The 15,466-nt window shown below is 34.2% G+C and overlaps 1 protein-coding gene across 1 annotated transcript in view; it reads left to right on the plus strand.

The window, feature by feature from the left end:
- Positions 1-15,466, plus strand: part of LOC107104537 (syntaxin-binding protein 5-like) — a gene marked incomplete at its 5' end in the record, with an annotated part of 87,114 nt that overhangs the window by 22,281 nt on the left and 49,367 nt on the right. Inside the window, one exon of the mRNA XM_015404549.1 lies at positions 14,445-14,526. Coding sequence (XP_015260035.1) covers positions 14,445-14,526 — 82 coding nt within the window. The remainder of the gene's footprint in view (positions 1-14,444; positions 14,527-15,466) is intronic.

The following is a 15,466-nucleotide window of genomic DNA, read 5'->3' on the forward strand; positions in this document are numbered from 1 at the left end:
ATATATATATATATATATATATATATATATATATATACACACACTTGAATTCAAATAGGAGATGCACAGATATTTTAAAGGATTGGATATAAAAGGGGATAATCAGGATGCAGGTGGATTAAGTGAGTCCAGTCTTTTTTACAAATGACCAGCCTGGGCTTTTGAATAATAATTGAGAGAATTAAAAGAGGATGTTTTGGGACTAGTTCATTAAAAACCTCTGTGGCCATATGTTTAGGAAATGCACTGCTTTAATCAAGATAGAGTTTGAATGTCAGTCCTTTGAACTGGCAGCCAAGCCCTGTGGATGGAGAACTGCTTCCAAGGAAACATAACCTGCTGTCATGCCAGTGGTTTTAATTAACATTTCAATCTATTTGAAATGTTAATTAAATTATGACAACTATGAAGGAGTTCAAAATAAACAGGGATTAAAACTTTGATGATAAAAGGATTGATATGAACAATTTTCGGTAATGCTGTAAAAATAGCTACAAAGACCATTTTGAAACATAAATACAGTAGGTCCTGTAAGTGCATATAAAACCAGTTACATTTTGTAAAATGAGACAATTTTTTCCCCCTCTAACATCATGTGATGCAAGACGTTATCTGTTTAGATTAGTTAGAATGAACAACACTGTATCTTTGTTCTAAATCCTAGGATATGACGCGACATAATGCTTTCAAGTGTTTTTTTTTTTTCATTTTTTCTTTAATAAAAAAAATAACAATTATTTCTTGTGTGGCATGATGAAAAAAAATCTAAATATAGTTAAAATATCAAGAAAGCAGTGTGGACCTACCCACACTCTTTTGGTCATTGAGTATAATTTTTAGATACCTGAAGGTTCTGGCCTGAGAACACCTTCTACACAGGAAAGAGTTTGGATGGTATCATAATTTTGTTTACGTTTTATTTTAGAGAAGGGGCTTGTGCAATCCACAGCAATCAAAATGCAAAGGATATGCATGTGAACCTCAACATTTGTAAAAATTTTCACATTCTTTATTAGAAGTCTTTTCAAAACATAGTTCCCTTCAACATGAAAATTAAGTCTAAATGTAATTTTTGGCAGTGAAGAAAAGAAGAAAAATAAGCTGTTGATTTATTCAGTGCACTGTGTGTAAATGTCTTAACACCAGCTTCATAGGAGGAGCTGCAAAGTACATGTGTACCAAATCTGACTTAACAAGTTCCAATCAGTTATTTACATATCCTAAAATAATTTAATCTTAGCATATCATTAATGTCTAATTTGTAGACATTAAAAGATAACCAAAGAAAATATTACCACTTGAATATTGGCACTCTCCAAGGTACTTAAATAAGGCTTCATAGGAAGCCAGCTGGGCAGAAATAAAATCTCTAATTGTAAAACTTTGTATAGCTTACTGCAACAGCTCCTCCAAAATAGTTTTTCACTAGAATTATACAATTACATTCACAGCACTATTTCTCTGTCAAAGGTACTTTATAGCACTGTTTTACATTTAACAGACAAACATAATTATTCCTGTTATTCCTGCTCTTTTCAATACCTATTGTTGTTTAGTTTTCTTTTTTTTTACTTTTAAAGTAAAAATTTTTATTGGCTATTTTTATTACAAGGTTGCAGCAATATGTGGGGATATTGGACAACAACTGGGGATTGGTCATCATTATATTAGCAGCAGTTACTTGTCCCAGTCAGAGGTTAAATTGTTGTTCGCAACAATTTAACTTGCAGCCTTGATGAACACTTATTTACCATCAACACGAGACTTGTTCCTTGATATAAGCAAAAACAACAAACAAATAATATTAAAAAAAACATATTTGCTGAAGAAAAAGGTGGACCTCTTTCCTTTTTTTTGTCCCTGGTGCCTCCCTCCCCTACCTGCTAGGGTCTTGTTTCGACCCATAGCCTGTTTGGAAAATGCATCAAGACTCAGAAGCAGGAAGAGAGAGAAAGAAAAGATAAGTTTATGAATAAAATAAAATTAAAAAAAACAATTGTTTGGGAATTTTTGAAAAAAATCTTGCTACTAGGGGCTATCAAAGTCATTATGTAAATCTGCTTGTAATTTCTTTTAAAGGATTATTACCACGTAGAACTTCTTAGAAATGAACTGCTTTTAAAAGCTTATTTGCTCTGAACAGCAACATTAAAGTCTGTCGATTTAACAATTTAATATACAACAATTGTTATATCATATGGATCAGTTTCTGCTGTAAATTTATATTTTTTAAATCTAAGAGATCTCTGCTTTAGTCTCTATACTCCAGTTAATGATTAATCAATTGCTAAATTAGTTGACGATTATTTTAACTATTAATCTAATTCATTGTTTCAGCCTAAAAACTAAATGCTTGTGTTTTTTAGTTGCACATTTGACGTTTACGCAATATATGATTTCTTTTTTATATCACGTTTAGTTTAGACATATCTTTGACCTAAATGACCTAAAAAGCATCAAACAATTACTTAAACTTCTTAAATGAAAGTGAACACTACATATGAATGTGATTATTCTTTCTAAGACTTGTTAGTCTGTAGTAAATGCATGCTGATAAATTAAGGGCATTTCAATATGGAGGGACTCAGAAGGAGACAGGAAGGCAATTAGAATATATTGATATAAATTAATAAAAATCATTTTTGGTGCTTAGTCCCTGGTAGAAGAGTTGGAGATGAACATTATTTCATAATCGGAAGATGACGGAGGAAGGGAGCTGAACTGAGTATGAGATACAATAGGGTGGTGAAGGGGTGGGGGGGTTGCAGCTGTTTGGAAGAAGGAACAGGACCCTAATGAAGCCCCTTTTGAAGGAGAGACTCGGATGCTTTTGACTATTGAGGAGGCCTGGAGAGCAGGAGAAGATTGGCTGAGGTAAATCCAGGTGACATGGTAGTCTGAATGTACCGGTAAGACTTGGCAGAGTCGTGTGCATTAAAAGTATGCCTAGGCTCCATTACAGCAGAAAAACCCTTTTAGATAGTAAAATAAGGCCTGTCTCGGATTTGCTGGTTGGTGGGTTGCGTTAACATACAGTTAAACAAGTCATGAGCACAAAGATGGAGCCGAGCAAGCTCAAGGAGTGCAGTGCCAGCAGGGATCCGGCCAAGCATGCATGAGCTCCTGCAGGAAAGAAGTGGAGCAGGGGTTTAGCATGCGCCAGACAATTTTTGAGCAGGTTTGCATTGCACACACCTTGGTGTTGGTGGCACAAAAAAATACACCATATGCCATATGTTAGAGGTTAATGGCTTCAGGCTCAAACCTAAGGTGGATGGTTACTTACTTGCAACACAAAGGAGAACTCATTAATAACACCTAGCATTTCAAATCGGAAAACATTTGGCACCCCACTAAACACACACACACACTCATATTGAGGACCATGTTGTCTCCCTTTGATTTCCATTGATTTTCAGTCATTTTCAATGCATTTTATGTCCTATTACCAGTGTATACCTCACCCTATGCTAAACCAACTGACACCCTGGCTCCAAATCTAACTATTGGAAGAATAGCTTTTGAGAAACAACAAAATTTCCTCACTTTACAACAACCTGTACTCAGTGTTATGGTGAAATTGGAAAACTGCTCCTCACTCTGATGCCTAGACAGGAATAAACACACACACATTCATGTACAAATACATGGCGTCACACATATGCTTCGTAGAGTCTCATGCAGGTTGACGAGTGAAGACGATTCGGTCACAGCAAGTCACTGTGCTAACACTTTTGAAATATGTTAAGGCTTCTTAGGAATTTTTCAGACTATTTCTGATTCTCTCTTCTTAGATTTCCTGTTAAAGGGCTGCTGCTCTTTTGACAAATTAAGATACAGTACCAAATACTGTGCTTTGTTTTAGCAACGCTGGGCATTCTTAGGGACCGGATTGAACACACCACATCAAAGTATGTATACATTCTGCATTGTACCTGTAGTTTTAAAAAGGAGAGAAAACATTGTTAACGGAGAGGATCCCAGGTGAATGATTTTTGTTAATTTTACAGTAATTGTATCATTTATTGTTCCTTTAACATATAGCTAAAAAAAACTTAACAAGCAGGAACTTAGTCTTAAATCTCTAGGTATGTAAAGGTAAACAAATATCCCAAACAAAATTAAATATAACTTGAAAATTGTTTTGCTGAGTATTGACTCAGTGACTAATAATACAAGCCTGCCACACTTTCTTGGCACACAAAATCTCATTGATGTTCATTACTGATTTTGTTTCCAACATAAAATGTAAAACGGTTTAAGTAAGATTTTTTTTTTTATTCACTTGTCTTTGAGCCCCGAAAATGTAGTCAAGACCCTAAATATAGCTAAACGCCAATGCAATCTTTTTTTTTTTTTTTTTATCAGACAGGAAAATTATAAGGTGTTTTGGAAAATAAATGTTCCATCAATATTAAACATTTTTGTTTTTTTTATTACTAAATACAGAAATGCATTTATGGGAAACTTTATGGAATCCATCCTATTTTTGTAAGTACTCTATAATCTTTTTTCAAGAAAATAAAGAAATTGTTTAGAGCTGGCAGTTGAAGGAAAGCACCAGGGGACTGCAATACAATAGGTTCTGTCATAGTCTAAGAGTGAATTTACAAAAATGGCAGTAAACTAGGTGCAACAGCTAACCTGTGAGGGGTGCTGTAAATTTAACCACTGAGGTAGAGCTCTGTTAATCTCCTGAAAGTGCGTCGCAGTCTGCTGTTTGGTCACGGATTGAGGCAAAGTGGGAAAGCAATATACGAAAAGATAATTTCCTTATTTCCTGTAGAGCACAATTTTGTGGTGCAAGTGTCAAATAAACAAACGGAGGAAAAAAGGCACAGGGTGAATTAGGCAGGAATGAATGGGCTTTAAATTGCAACAGAAGATACAATGAATGCAGGAAGATGTTGGATATGGGAAATGTTTGAGATAATTGTATTTTTTAAGTTGGAAATAAATGTGCCTTTTGTTTGGATTTGGATTAGCGTTGGTGTATTGACTGGAAGTATCAAACAGTAAAGCAAGATTTATACTGGAGGGTATGACTGAAGTATCATTTATTATGTTTTCTGCTGCAGACAGTTTTATGGGAACTGGATGGAATCAAGGGTTTATCCTAGAGCTTAATGTGAAGTTGCACTGAGATAGAGATAACCATATATTTTTTACTTTTTTTTAACGTGTTTCGAGAGGTAAATGTCTGGCGATATAAGCTGCTTAAAACAGCAGTTCTTTTATATAATTATTTTTGACACTACACATTAGATTAGAGCAAAATTACAACACAGAGTGTTTTAAGTAATTTAAAGTATTTGCTTAGGGCTGCTGGCCTCCTCAATTCTTCTGTCCAGTCCATTGGTGACGAACAAGCCGATAGTTATATCTGTCTGACAAGCATACGTTGTCAGACCAGCATACACTTTAAAAACATATGACACCTCTATTTGTGAATTAAGCTGTCAGACAGGCATGCAGCGACTTTGTATGACATCTGGATTTTTGCAAAACTGTCATCTCTGTGATCACTCCCCATGTTTGTTTCATTGTCAGTCCATTTGTCAATCACATCTGAGTGCACGGCCATCCTAAAACATGACAGTCAAATTTTAGTATAATTTAATTACAAACATTCAATTAACAAAGCTTATACCATTTTTAATATGATGTGTGCAACTTTTAACTTAAAATATATCACAGGAACCACCTGCTAATAGGCTACAAGCCTAAGTGGGTTTGTTATATGTAAAACATTAAAATGAATGGCAATTGTGATAAAAGTGTTTTAATACTAACTCGTTGATTAAAGCTAAGTTTAATTCATGCAGAAAAATTACAATTACCGAAACAAATTAATCTTTAAAAATGTATTTGTTGCTTTAAATCAAAAGTTAACCATGATAAAATGATGAAATATGTTATTACTGCCAGTGTATGTGAGGGGAAAAGGATAAACTAGTTGATCTTCTGAGCTGACACTTATCATCAGCAAGTTTACTTTGGTAAAAAAATATGTTCCCACAGTCATTAAAAAGCCTCCACTTCAGTGACTCAGAGGACACTTTCTTTGTGCTCTTCCTTGCTGAGAGGGTGTCGGAATTTGTTTCAAGCACAGTTGTTACTCTGATCAGTGATGCTATACGTATAAGGAAACAGTTTGTAGAATGCACTGTCCCCTTCATACTTCTACATTAAATGTTCAACTTAACAGCAACTGTTGATGTTTAACAGAGTACATTTTTACACAAATTTATATGGTTACATGTCTTTTTTCAAAATTAATCAGATTCTTCAAAAAGCAATTACTCTCTGTCATTCTCTCAGCCTGCAGCAACATTGTCTTTATCCAGCTTGGATATAGGTGACTACACCTTCACATCAGCTTATATTTTGACAGTGGCTTGTGTGTTTTGATGCAGTCCCTAGCGTGATGGGAATCTGAATGTGGAGTTCACAAAGACTTGCCCTTCGGGTAGAGGATGATGGAGACTGGCAGAGAGACCGTTTGAGTCTACCATTCCCTTTGAAGTTTGTTCTTGAATCACACAAAGATAGAGACGTTCATCTTCACACTAATTTAGTCAGCACGTCTACAAATGCTCTTGACTTACCCTGGCCTTAAACTTAAGTAAATATGTTCTGATCAGTTCTCTTCATTCTTGTACTGTAAAAGCGTTTGGGAACTTTAAATGTAGTCTTTAAAGTTTGCAAATTAGAACTTCAGTGAAAAGAATTATAGTAACAAAATCTATTTTAACTGGTATAGTGGTCTAAAATAGAAATGTCAGGAATAAAATTACACAACCAGGAAAAATAAGCATATTCATCCATCCATCATCTTCTCCCGCTTAGTCCTGTCAGGGTCGCGGTGTGGCCGGTGCATACTGTATCTCTGGCAGTCTATGTTCGAGTGGCGGGTACGCCCTGGACAGGTCACTAGTCTGTCGCAGGGCAACAAAGAGGTAACAAAGACACGAAACCATAAACACAAACACACACTCACACCTAAGCACAATTTAGAAAAGTCAATTAACCTTACAGTCAGGTTTTTGGCCTGTGAGAGGAAGCCGAAGTACCTGGAGAGAACCCACACATGCACAGAGGAAACACGCAAACTCCATGCAGAAAGACCTCGGGCTGAGAATCAAACCCAGAACCTGCTGGCTGCAAGGCAACGGGGATCAAAAAATAAAAATATTCAAAATAATGAAATATAGTATAACTATAAGTATGGCAATAAAATTTAAACTGGACATAAGCGGATTTATAATGTCTTATCACATGTTATAATCTTATACGAATATACTTTTACATATTTAATGTAACTTTTCCTGTACTTGTAGGTTGTTTACCTACTCCTACCCTTTTACCATCCACATATCAAAAGTTTTTGTTCCTGTTGCAATATTCAAAGGTAACTGTCCTTTCTTTCTCAATGGTTCTTCATGCCAAACATCCACAGAGGCCAGCGATTTGTAATGTAACTAATAGTTGTGTCAACAGTTTACCCCTGCTGATCTCTGGTCCTCCCACTAGAGTTGCCCTGGGCCTCTTGTCTGCTTCACTGATAAGTGCTCTCCTTGCACCGTCTGTCAGTTTAGTTGGGAAGGCCACCTTGTATAAGTTTGCAGTTTTACCATATATTATTTTGTTAGCTTGGGATAATGGTTTGAAGAGCACTATGGATGATGTATGTAAAATGTTTTTTTGTTTTTTTTTCAATTTAACCGTGCATGAATGTCTATAAAACGTCATGTCTTGCCTATAGAGTTCTTTCATAGAACTGTAATAATTGGGCAACTTATGAAGCGAATTGGTTGCACTGCATTTTATTCAGTAGTGTCACTGTAAAGGCGGATAAAGAGAAATTTTAAAGTACTCAGAAGTTTATTCTTTTTATTCCACTTCAAACTGGTCCATCACTTTGTGAAGGTCAGTTGCATCAAATCCCAATAAAATATATTGACATCTATAAATGAGATTTGACAAAAAATAAATTAGGAGATATGAATATTTTTTAGGACAATGTTTTGCATGACCTCTGGGTTTTTGACAGGAGTATTGAGTCTTATGTAGCATTTGCAGATATGATTGAACCAGCAATTCACCAATTAAATAAAAAGGCTGTGTTTTTTCTTGCTGTTCTTTATCTCAACAAATGAGATAAAGAATTGCCCTTGAAAAAGCATCTAATCCGGACAACTATAGTTATGTTTACAGTATATTTTAAGAAAACTGGATAGGAAAAAGAACTCTAAAAACAATTTACTATTTTAAAATATATATATATTTTTTCATCTTAGATTTTGACAGGTGCAAACGGGTCTATTTTTTATTTTTTTGGTCTTGACAGTGTTGGTTTCAACAGCCTTAACAAAATTTATTGTACTATTTTGTCGAACACTAGCCTTAGAGTATTTTTTTTCAGCCTTTGATTGCTTGGAAGCCACCTGCAGCATGGGCTTTCAAAACAGAAACACGTATTGACTGCTTTATTTGGACAGGCCTCTTCTTTTCAGATTGTGCGTCACCGTAGGTCGAATCGTAGATATTTCTTTTGTGGTTTAAAGTCTAGACATGGGTGCATGGCCACAAAAACACCTCTATTCACTTAGCAAGCTTGAAATGTTGATTTTTATTTTCCCGTTCTTTTGTGTACCGGTTGTTTAGTAAAGTCGATTCAGAATAGGGCCATTCTAAAAAAAAAAAGCAGGGGGAATTAAAGGTGAGCAAGCTATAATACTTCTGCTCTTCCTTATATATATATATATATATATATATATTTTTTTTTTTTCTTTTTGCCCCATTCTATCATCGAAGCACAGCCTTCAATGTCTTCTTTTATAAATTGAAAACAATAAAAAAAATAGGCTATGTCTGAAAGGTGGAAGAAAAATCACACAGAGTTTTCACACAGAGGAAATGTAAATCAAAATGCACTGTACCTTTAGATTTAGACCCCCTGATCGAATAACAGTTTAAGCCATTACAAGTTCACTGAAAAATGTAGCTTTAAGTCTTTGGGGGATATTTCTACAAGATTGCCATGTCAAGAGAACAAAATGGAACAGAAAAAAACAGTCTTACTGAGCCTATTAGCTCATTAAGACTATATTGATAGTTTTTAAGAGAATTGTTCAAGTTTAGTCCATGGTAATTTTTTTGTTAAAAGGTGAAGTTTGGACTCAGACACTAAATTTTGTAGCGGCACGATATGGTAACTAACACTTGGCTGCACACATCTTATCTGCTTGGCTCAGCTGTAAAAATCAATTCCTACAGCCAGCACTAGGTTTAATTTTGGTTTCCCTTTATTTTGGTGTAAGATACCTGAGCCAAAATGAAAAGTTTTAAGCCTTGCCTTAAAAGTAGACAGGGTGTCTGCCTCAGGGGCCTAAACTTGTAGTTGGTTCCAGAGGAGAGGAGACTGATTACTAAAAAGGTCTGCCTCCCATTCTACTTTTAGAAATTCTAGAAACTACTAGTAAACCTTTAGATTGAGAGTGAAGTGCTCTGTTAGGCTTTCTAAAGGAATATTATGATTAACTGTATCAAATGCAGCTCTAGAGCCGGGTTAAAACTCTACAAAAAGTTTAATATATTGTTAGTGGTCACAAACATGTTTGGCAACTGTATTAAAAAGATATCTAGTAATATTCCTATTTTCGTCTATTAATGAGGAGAAATATGCTGCTCTTACTTTATAAAGGGTCTTCTTATACAGCAGTAAACAGTTTTTTCCAGACTAGGTATGATTCCCATAGGCATGCAGAGTGCCATTTTCTGTCTGCAATAAACCAGGGAGCCAGCTTTGTATTTTTTTTTAGTTTTTCACTTCTCTATGCACTGCTTTGTTTATCATAAAATCTAAATAAAATATGCTAAATCTTGTGGTTACTTCATGAAAAAATATGTAAAAATCCAAGAGGTATTGATACTTTAATGCAAATAGAAATTTTACAGTAAATAGTTAATAAAAAAATTTGAAAATTTCTTTATTAATTTTTTGGAATAAACAATAACAGTTATCTATTTAAAAAAAAAGAAAAAAATTTGCTTAAGTTTTGGCCTCACGCTGTATAATGAATTACCCCATCCATAGAACAATGCATTTTGAGATTATCATGTGACAGCTGTGCTCCAAAGATAGATGTGCAAAGCGTACACATGTGTCTGCCTCTAACACCTATGACCATTATTTCAGTCTTTTTCACCGGAGCAGCAGCTGTGTAGCAGTCTCCGTCTATAACAACAAGATATTTGTGCACTGATCCCTTAGCTGTTGTCATGCAACACCCATAAGTTCTCAAGGGCACACTTTTTAGACAATGTCATCAACATAATGTCTACTGTCTGCTCCAGATAAATTAAAATCCACAAATGTAATAGTTAAGATGCTGAAATTAGATTACTTACAGATTTCTAACTATAATATGAGAAATAACCAGAAAACTACATGAATAAATAATTTAAAAAAATAACAATTACCCATAAAATGATATGCTATGAGTTTTATGCAACCATGTCTTTAAGAGATACAAGCCAAGAAATAGATTATTGATGGATTCAAGATTAAGGATTATGTTCATGGGGAAGATGCTTACAAGATTGTGGATTTCTTACTTTCAGACCTGTGAGTAGTCTGCATTTATATGAAGCTTTTACACAATTTCCTCCTTTCTCTGCCAGACACTCACACACGTCAACACACACTCTCTCTCTTCCTATCTCTGTTGAGCACATCATTATCTTGCCAGAGGACACATCTTCATGCGCACCGAGAAGTCAGAGATCAAACCACTGACCTTTTAATCAGTGGATCATCGCTCTGTCTCCTGGGACACACCCACCAAAGGCATGAATCCTGACTGTAACCTAAAATTGTTGCTGTATTCTAACCTTGAATGGCCAGAGAACATCCTCCCCAGTGCACCAGCAATCTGTTGTCTGGTTCTGCAGTTCAGCGTATCTAAGTCAATGGGTGCACCTGCTACTGCAAATGTGATAAGTCCATCTAGAAATAGTAAAGGTTTCAGGCTTGTTGGCTTCACGGTATACTGCAAAAGTGTAAAAGAATAAACACACTGCCCTAACAACCCTTTCTTTAAGGTTGCATGCTAGGGTTGTAATGTTACTGAATGCCATTTAAATTCAGCAGCATGTTTTATTCTTTAATTATTTCTGTAAAAAAATAAATATTTAATGTATGCAAACTATATTTTTATTTCTTTAATGGGGCAAAGTCATTCCAGGTGATGACACTGTTGTCTTTCTTTGCTGTGTTCTGCACTCACTTCTGGATATGATATGATAGCAGTTCAGTATTTTGTTTAATCTTGTCCAGTTGGATGATGGGGAATATTCTTTCAAAAATTCCTCTTGTGTTTTCTTGTGGGGAAAAAGGGCATCCTTTTTATTCTCTGGTATAAATCAACATGGTTGCAGACTTTAAAATTGCTGAGTGATGATTTGGGCAAACATAAAGGGGTCTGTTTAAATAGTTTTGGACACAAATAAGAATATTTGGTTAATACATTTCGTATAATCAATTATATGGATATATTAGCTATTTTGACAACTGTCTGGATACTAATAAAGCATAACTTTAGATGTTTAACTGCACAAAATGTACGTAGTTATATAAATTGATGAACTGAAATGTATGACATAAAACAGCTTTTCAGCATTTAAAAAAAGCTTTTCAGAAGACCTATATTTTCTTCCAATGCTCTATATATCTATCTTCAACAAAAAGAGTTTCGTTTCATTCTAAATCTTATGGTAGTGCAATTTTATATTAGAAACAATATTCTTTCCCACTGTCAGTCAAGTGAGCATAGATTTGATTACAGCTCAGACAATCACCTTGCCTTTAGCTGTTTGCAAAAGGTGTAATCGGAATCCAGTGATGTTAAACAAGGGTGACAGAAATCTCTTTGGGGAAAAAGGGGAGGGTGAGTCGACCAGCCACATCATTCAGTGTGTTTTGTTATAGAACACAACATTTCATATGCTCATGAAATAAAGAAACAAACAAAACAAAATCGCTTCTGCTGATAAAATTTGTTAACAATTTAGGTTTGTATAGAACCAGAGAAAGTGGATAATTTCTTTTATTATTATTCAGGGTAAAATTTAAACACCACCGTAAAAATTAAACAAACAAAAAGAAAAAAAAAAAAATGTGTCAGTAATAAATCGTATATCCTTGATAAACTTCATATGCTTCTTCTTTAAGTAGTGTCACATCAGTCAGTAAGATACAGCAATAGCTTAATCTATCAAGGTAAAACTGATCCTGTATTCAATGTTTTGTGCCAGTGAATTAATATATATATATAAAATTTAATATATATCTAAAGAGATGCAAGAAGAATACAATTGCAAAAATAAACATAGTTGGTTGCATAAATCCTTCCAATGCATATACCGACTCAGAATCAGATTTATTGCCAAGTAGGTGTGCACTTACAAGGAATATGACTTGGTGTTAATGGTGCACACAAATTAGATATATATACAAAGAATACAGAACCATAGCTCAATACAATATAAAACATACTATATACTATATACAATATATTTAGGTTATAGCCATATACCATGGATAGCCAGCAAATTTGATAGTAAAGAAAACTTCATTCTTAATGTCCCTCATCCTGCTAATTCTCACGTATTTTAAAATATGTTTGATTAGAAATGGTGAACTCCCTGTGCTCTCCAGTGCTTTTCCTATAGATTTGTTGCAGATTTGTTTGGTCTTCAAGAGCTATTTTTATACAGTTAATTCATGTAGAATTAGTCTTTAATAGAATAAAGCAACTAATAATGGCATGAAATAAATAATGATAATGAAAGAATACTTTTTTGTAACTCATAGAATAATTTCTATGAAATCCTATCAACTGTAACAGACAAATTACAATGAATTGTAAGTAAGAGAAAGGAGGATTAAAAAAATGCACACCCTACATTCAGAATTTGTTTTCATAAATAACATTTTGCAATTAAGTACTTCATTTTGTAAGTTCTTCAGACCAAAGTTACAATAAAAAACACAGTGAGCTGAAGCTGAAGGAGCATTTTGAAAACTAAACCACATCAAGATCTTTTTAATATAGCGAATTCAGTATAATTCTAGTTCCATTTTACTCAAAGGTCTCAGAGTGAGCCTATTATTGATGGCACCATTATCTGTGCAGCTGTAATCCTAAACAGGGCCAAATCATAGCTTCAAAAGCACACTGTTTAACCCTCATTTTCTTAAATTAAAGGCTTTTTCCATGTAAGGTCCAAAATTGCCAGAATGACTGGAACAAAGTGTACATTTAATATTAGTGTGCAACAGAAAGAGGGACACAGTGTTACCTTTTCTCATCAAACTATACTGTTTATATTGTACTGTACTGCCTCACATCACCACTCAACCTGATCAAGGAAAGTGGCGTTTTGCAAAATTCTTTGCAAAAATTAAAATACCTCTCTCTCTCTCACATACATACATATATCTATATATATATATAGATATATGTGTGTATGTGTGTGTGTATATGTATATATATATATATATATATATATATATATATATATATATATATATATATATATATATATATATATACAGTATGTATGTATATATGTGTATATGTATGTGTATATGTATAGTATATGTCTGTGTGTACAGATATAATTAGAATATACCGAAGTGAAACTAAAGAACAGTGGTTAAAATTATATTATTTTCTTCTCAATAGACAGCAGAAGCAGACAAATAGCAGGTGCAGGTAAAAGTTAACATCCATTATGCAATGCTATTTCCCTCCTAACATGCATCACAGTTTGATGTATTTTCCCATACTGAATTAATGTTTCTGAGACATCCCCAAACCCCCAAGCTAATAGATGAGGCTCAGGTTTCTATCTGGCCTAGATTATCTGCTCAGAAGAAAATATGGTTTTATCAGGCTATTGTTTGCCATGGAGTTTTGCAGCATCACTGGACAGTAAAGTCTGAAGAACTTATTCACTAAGATATAAACAGAGGAAGTTTTTAAAGTTTTCGGAAGGTTGTGACTGAAATCATCTTACAAAGAAAATATATCAAATATGGACTACAATGTGGTGATTCTGTCTCCCAAAGATAAATTGTCATCCAAGTGCACAACATTTTTCTTTTCTAATTGCTGAGTCAGGATAGAAGACAACACCATTCTTTGAGCAAAGTTACAAACTGTGCGTTGTCATCCTAACCCTAGGATTATTTTGTCAGAATCTATATTTAAGAATGTCTTGCTTTTACTTAGTCAAGCTAAGTTACCATTTTCTTTAATGAAATTTCAAACCAGGCTGGAGTTATGATATAATAAACTAATATAAATAAACTAATATAAACTATAATAAACTAATATCACATCATATAGTCTTCCTTGACTCTGTAATGCCATCAGACTGGGCCGACCCGGGGTGGACTGCTACTGTCAACATGAGAGCGGAGCCGCTGTTCTTCAACTTCAGTTTCTCATTAATGAGGTAAGCCTGAATCTATGAAACACATTTAAAAGCTTTTTCTTTTCATTGTTTTACATTTTATTTGTTTTTCTTGAAACCCAACCTCAGTTTTTATGTATGCTGTGAGACAGAGTCTTATTTGTCTTATTCAAAGTCCACTAGGGTGTGAGTAAGACAAATGGGATTATGTCTTATTAATTTCCAGTCAACATGTCTTTTATCCCCTTTGCATACTTTCAGTATGTGCAAGAGTTGCTTTTTTAAGTATATGCTGATTAAATGTAGTGTACTAAGACTTGTACAGGGAAACAGCATGTTGGATAAACATATAAAAACTGTACATTACAATATAAAAATGATTTAAATATTTATGTAAAAACGCCTCCTGGTACATTATTTTGACTTTGTTATCTAACTAGATTTTCCAAATATGTTCTGTATTGGATATGTAATTCTAAGAATTATCATGCACACCAATGAGAGGTAAAATCTTTGCAGAGCCCCAACTGTGTGAATAATTATTTTGCAAATATTTTCCCTCTGAAAGTTTGCATATCCATTTGTCAAATTCATTTATGCTTAATTGGAAATTACTAATTCATTCAATGCAAAACAGCTTTAATCCATCCCCAAGGGTGCAATTACATGGTAAGCAAGGAAGAAAAGAAGTCACACTAAATGGAAAGCTGTTGAAAATGTACAATTGCACTAACCACTCACTCTTTTGACTTACCAAACTATCTTCAGACCAAACTAAGCTCATTGATTAGATGCATCCAACCCTTTCTGTATGAATACAGCTGGTAAAGATGTATACTTCTTTCCATTTTTTTTTATTTCATTCACACAGAGCTTTTTAATACCATTGTAGTTCTGTTTCATAAAAATCTTAGAGAAAAAAATCAGGGAAACTATAAAAAGCAGGATAAACAATGTAAACAGAGAGGGGTAATAAGGTTTT

This window comes from Cyprinodon variegatus, unplaced genomic scaffold, assembly GCF_000732505.1.
Source record: "Cyprinodon variegatus isolate N-32 unplaced genomic scaffold, C_variegatus-1.0 Scaffold1783, whole genome shotgun sequence".
Classification (NCBI taxonomy): domain Eukaryota; kingdom Metazoa; phylum Chordata; class Actinopteri; order Cyprinodontiformes; family Cyprinodontidae; genus Cyprinodon; species Cyprinodon variegatus.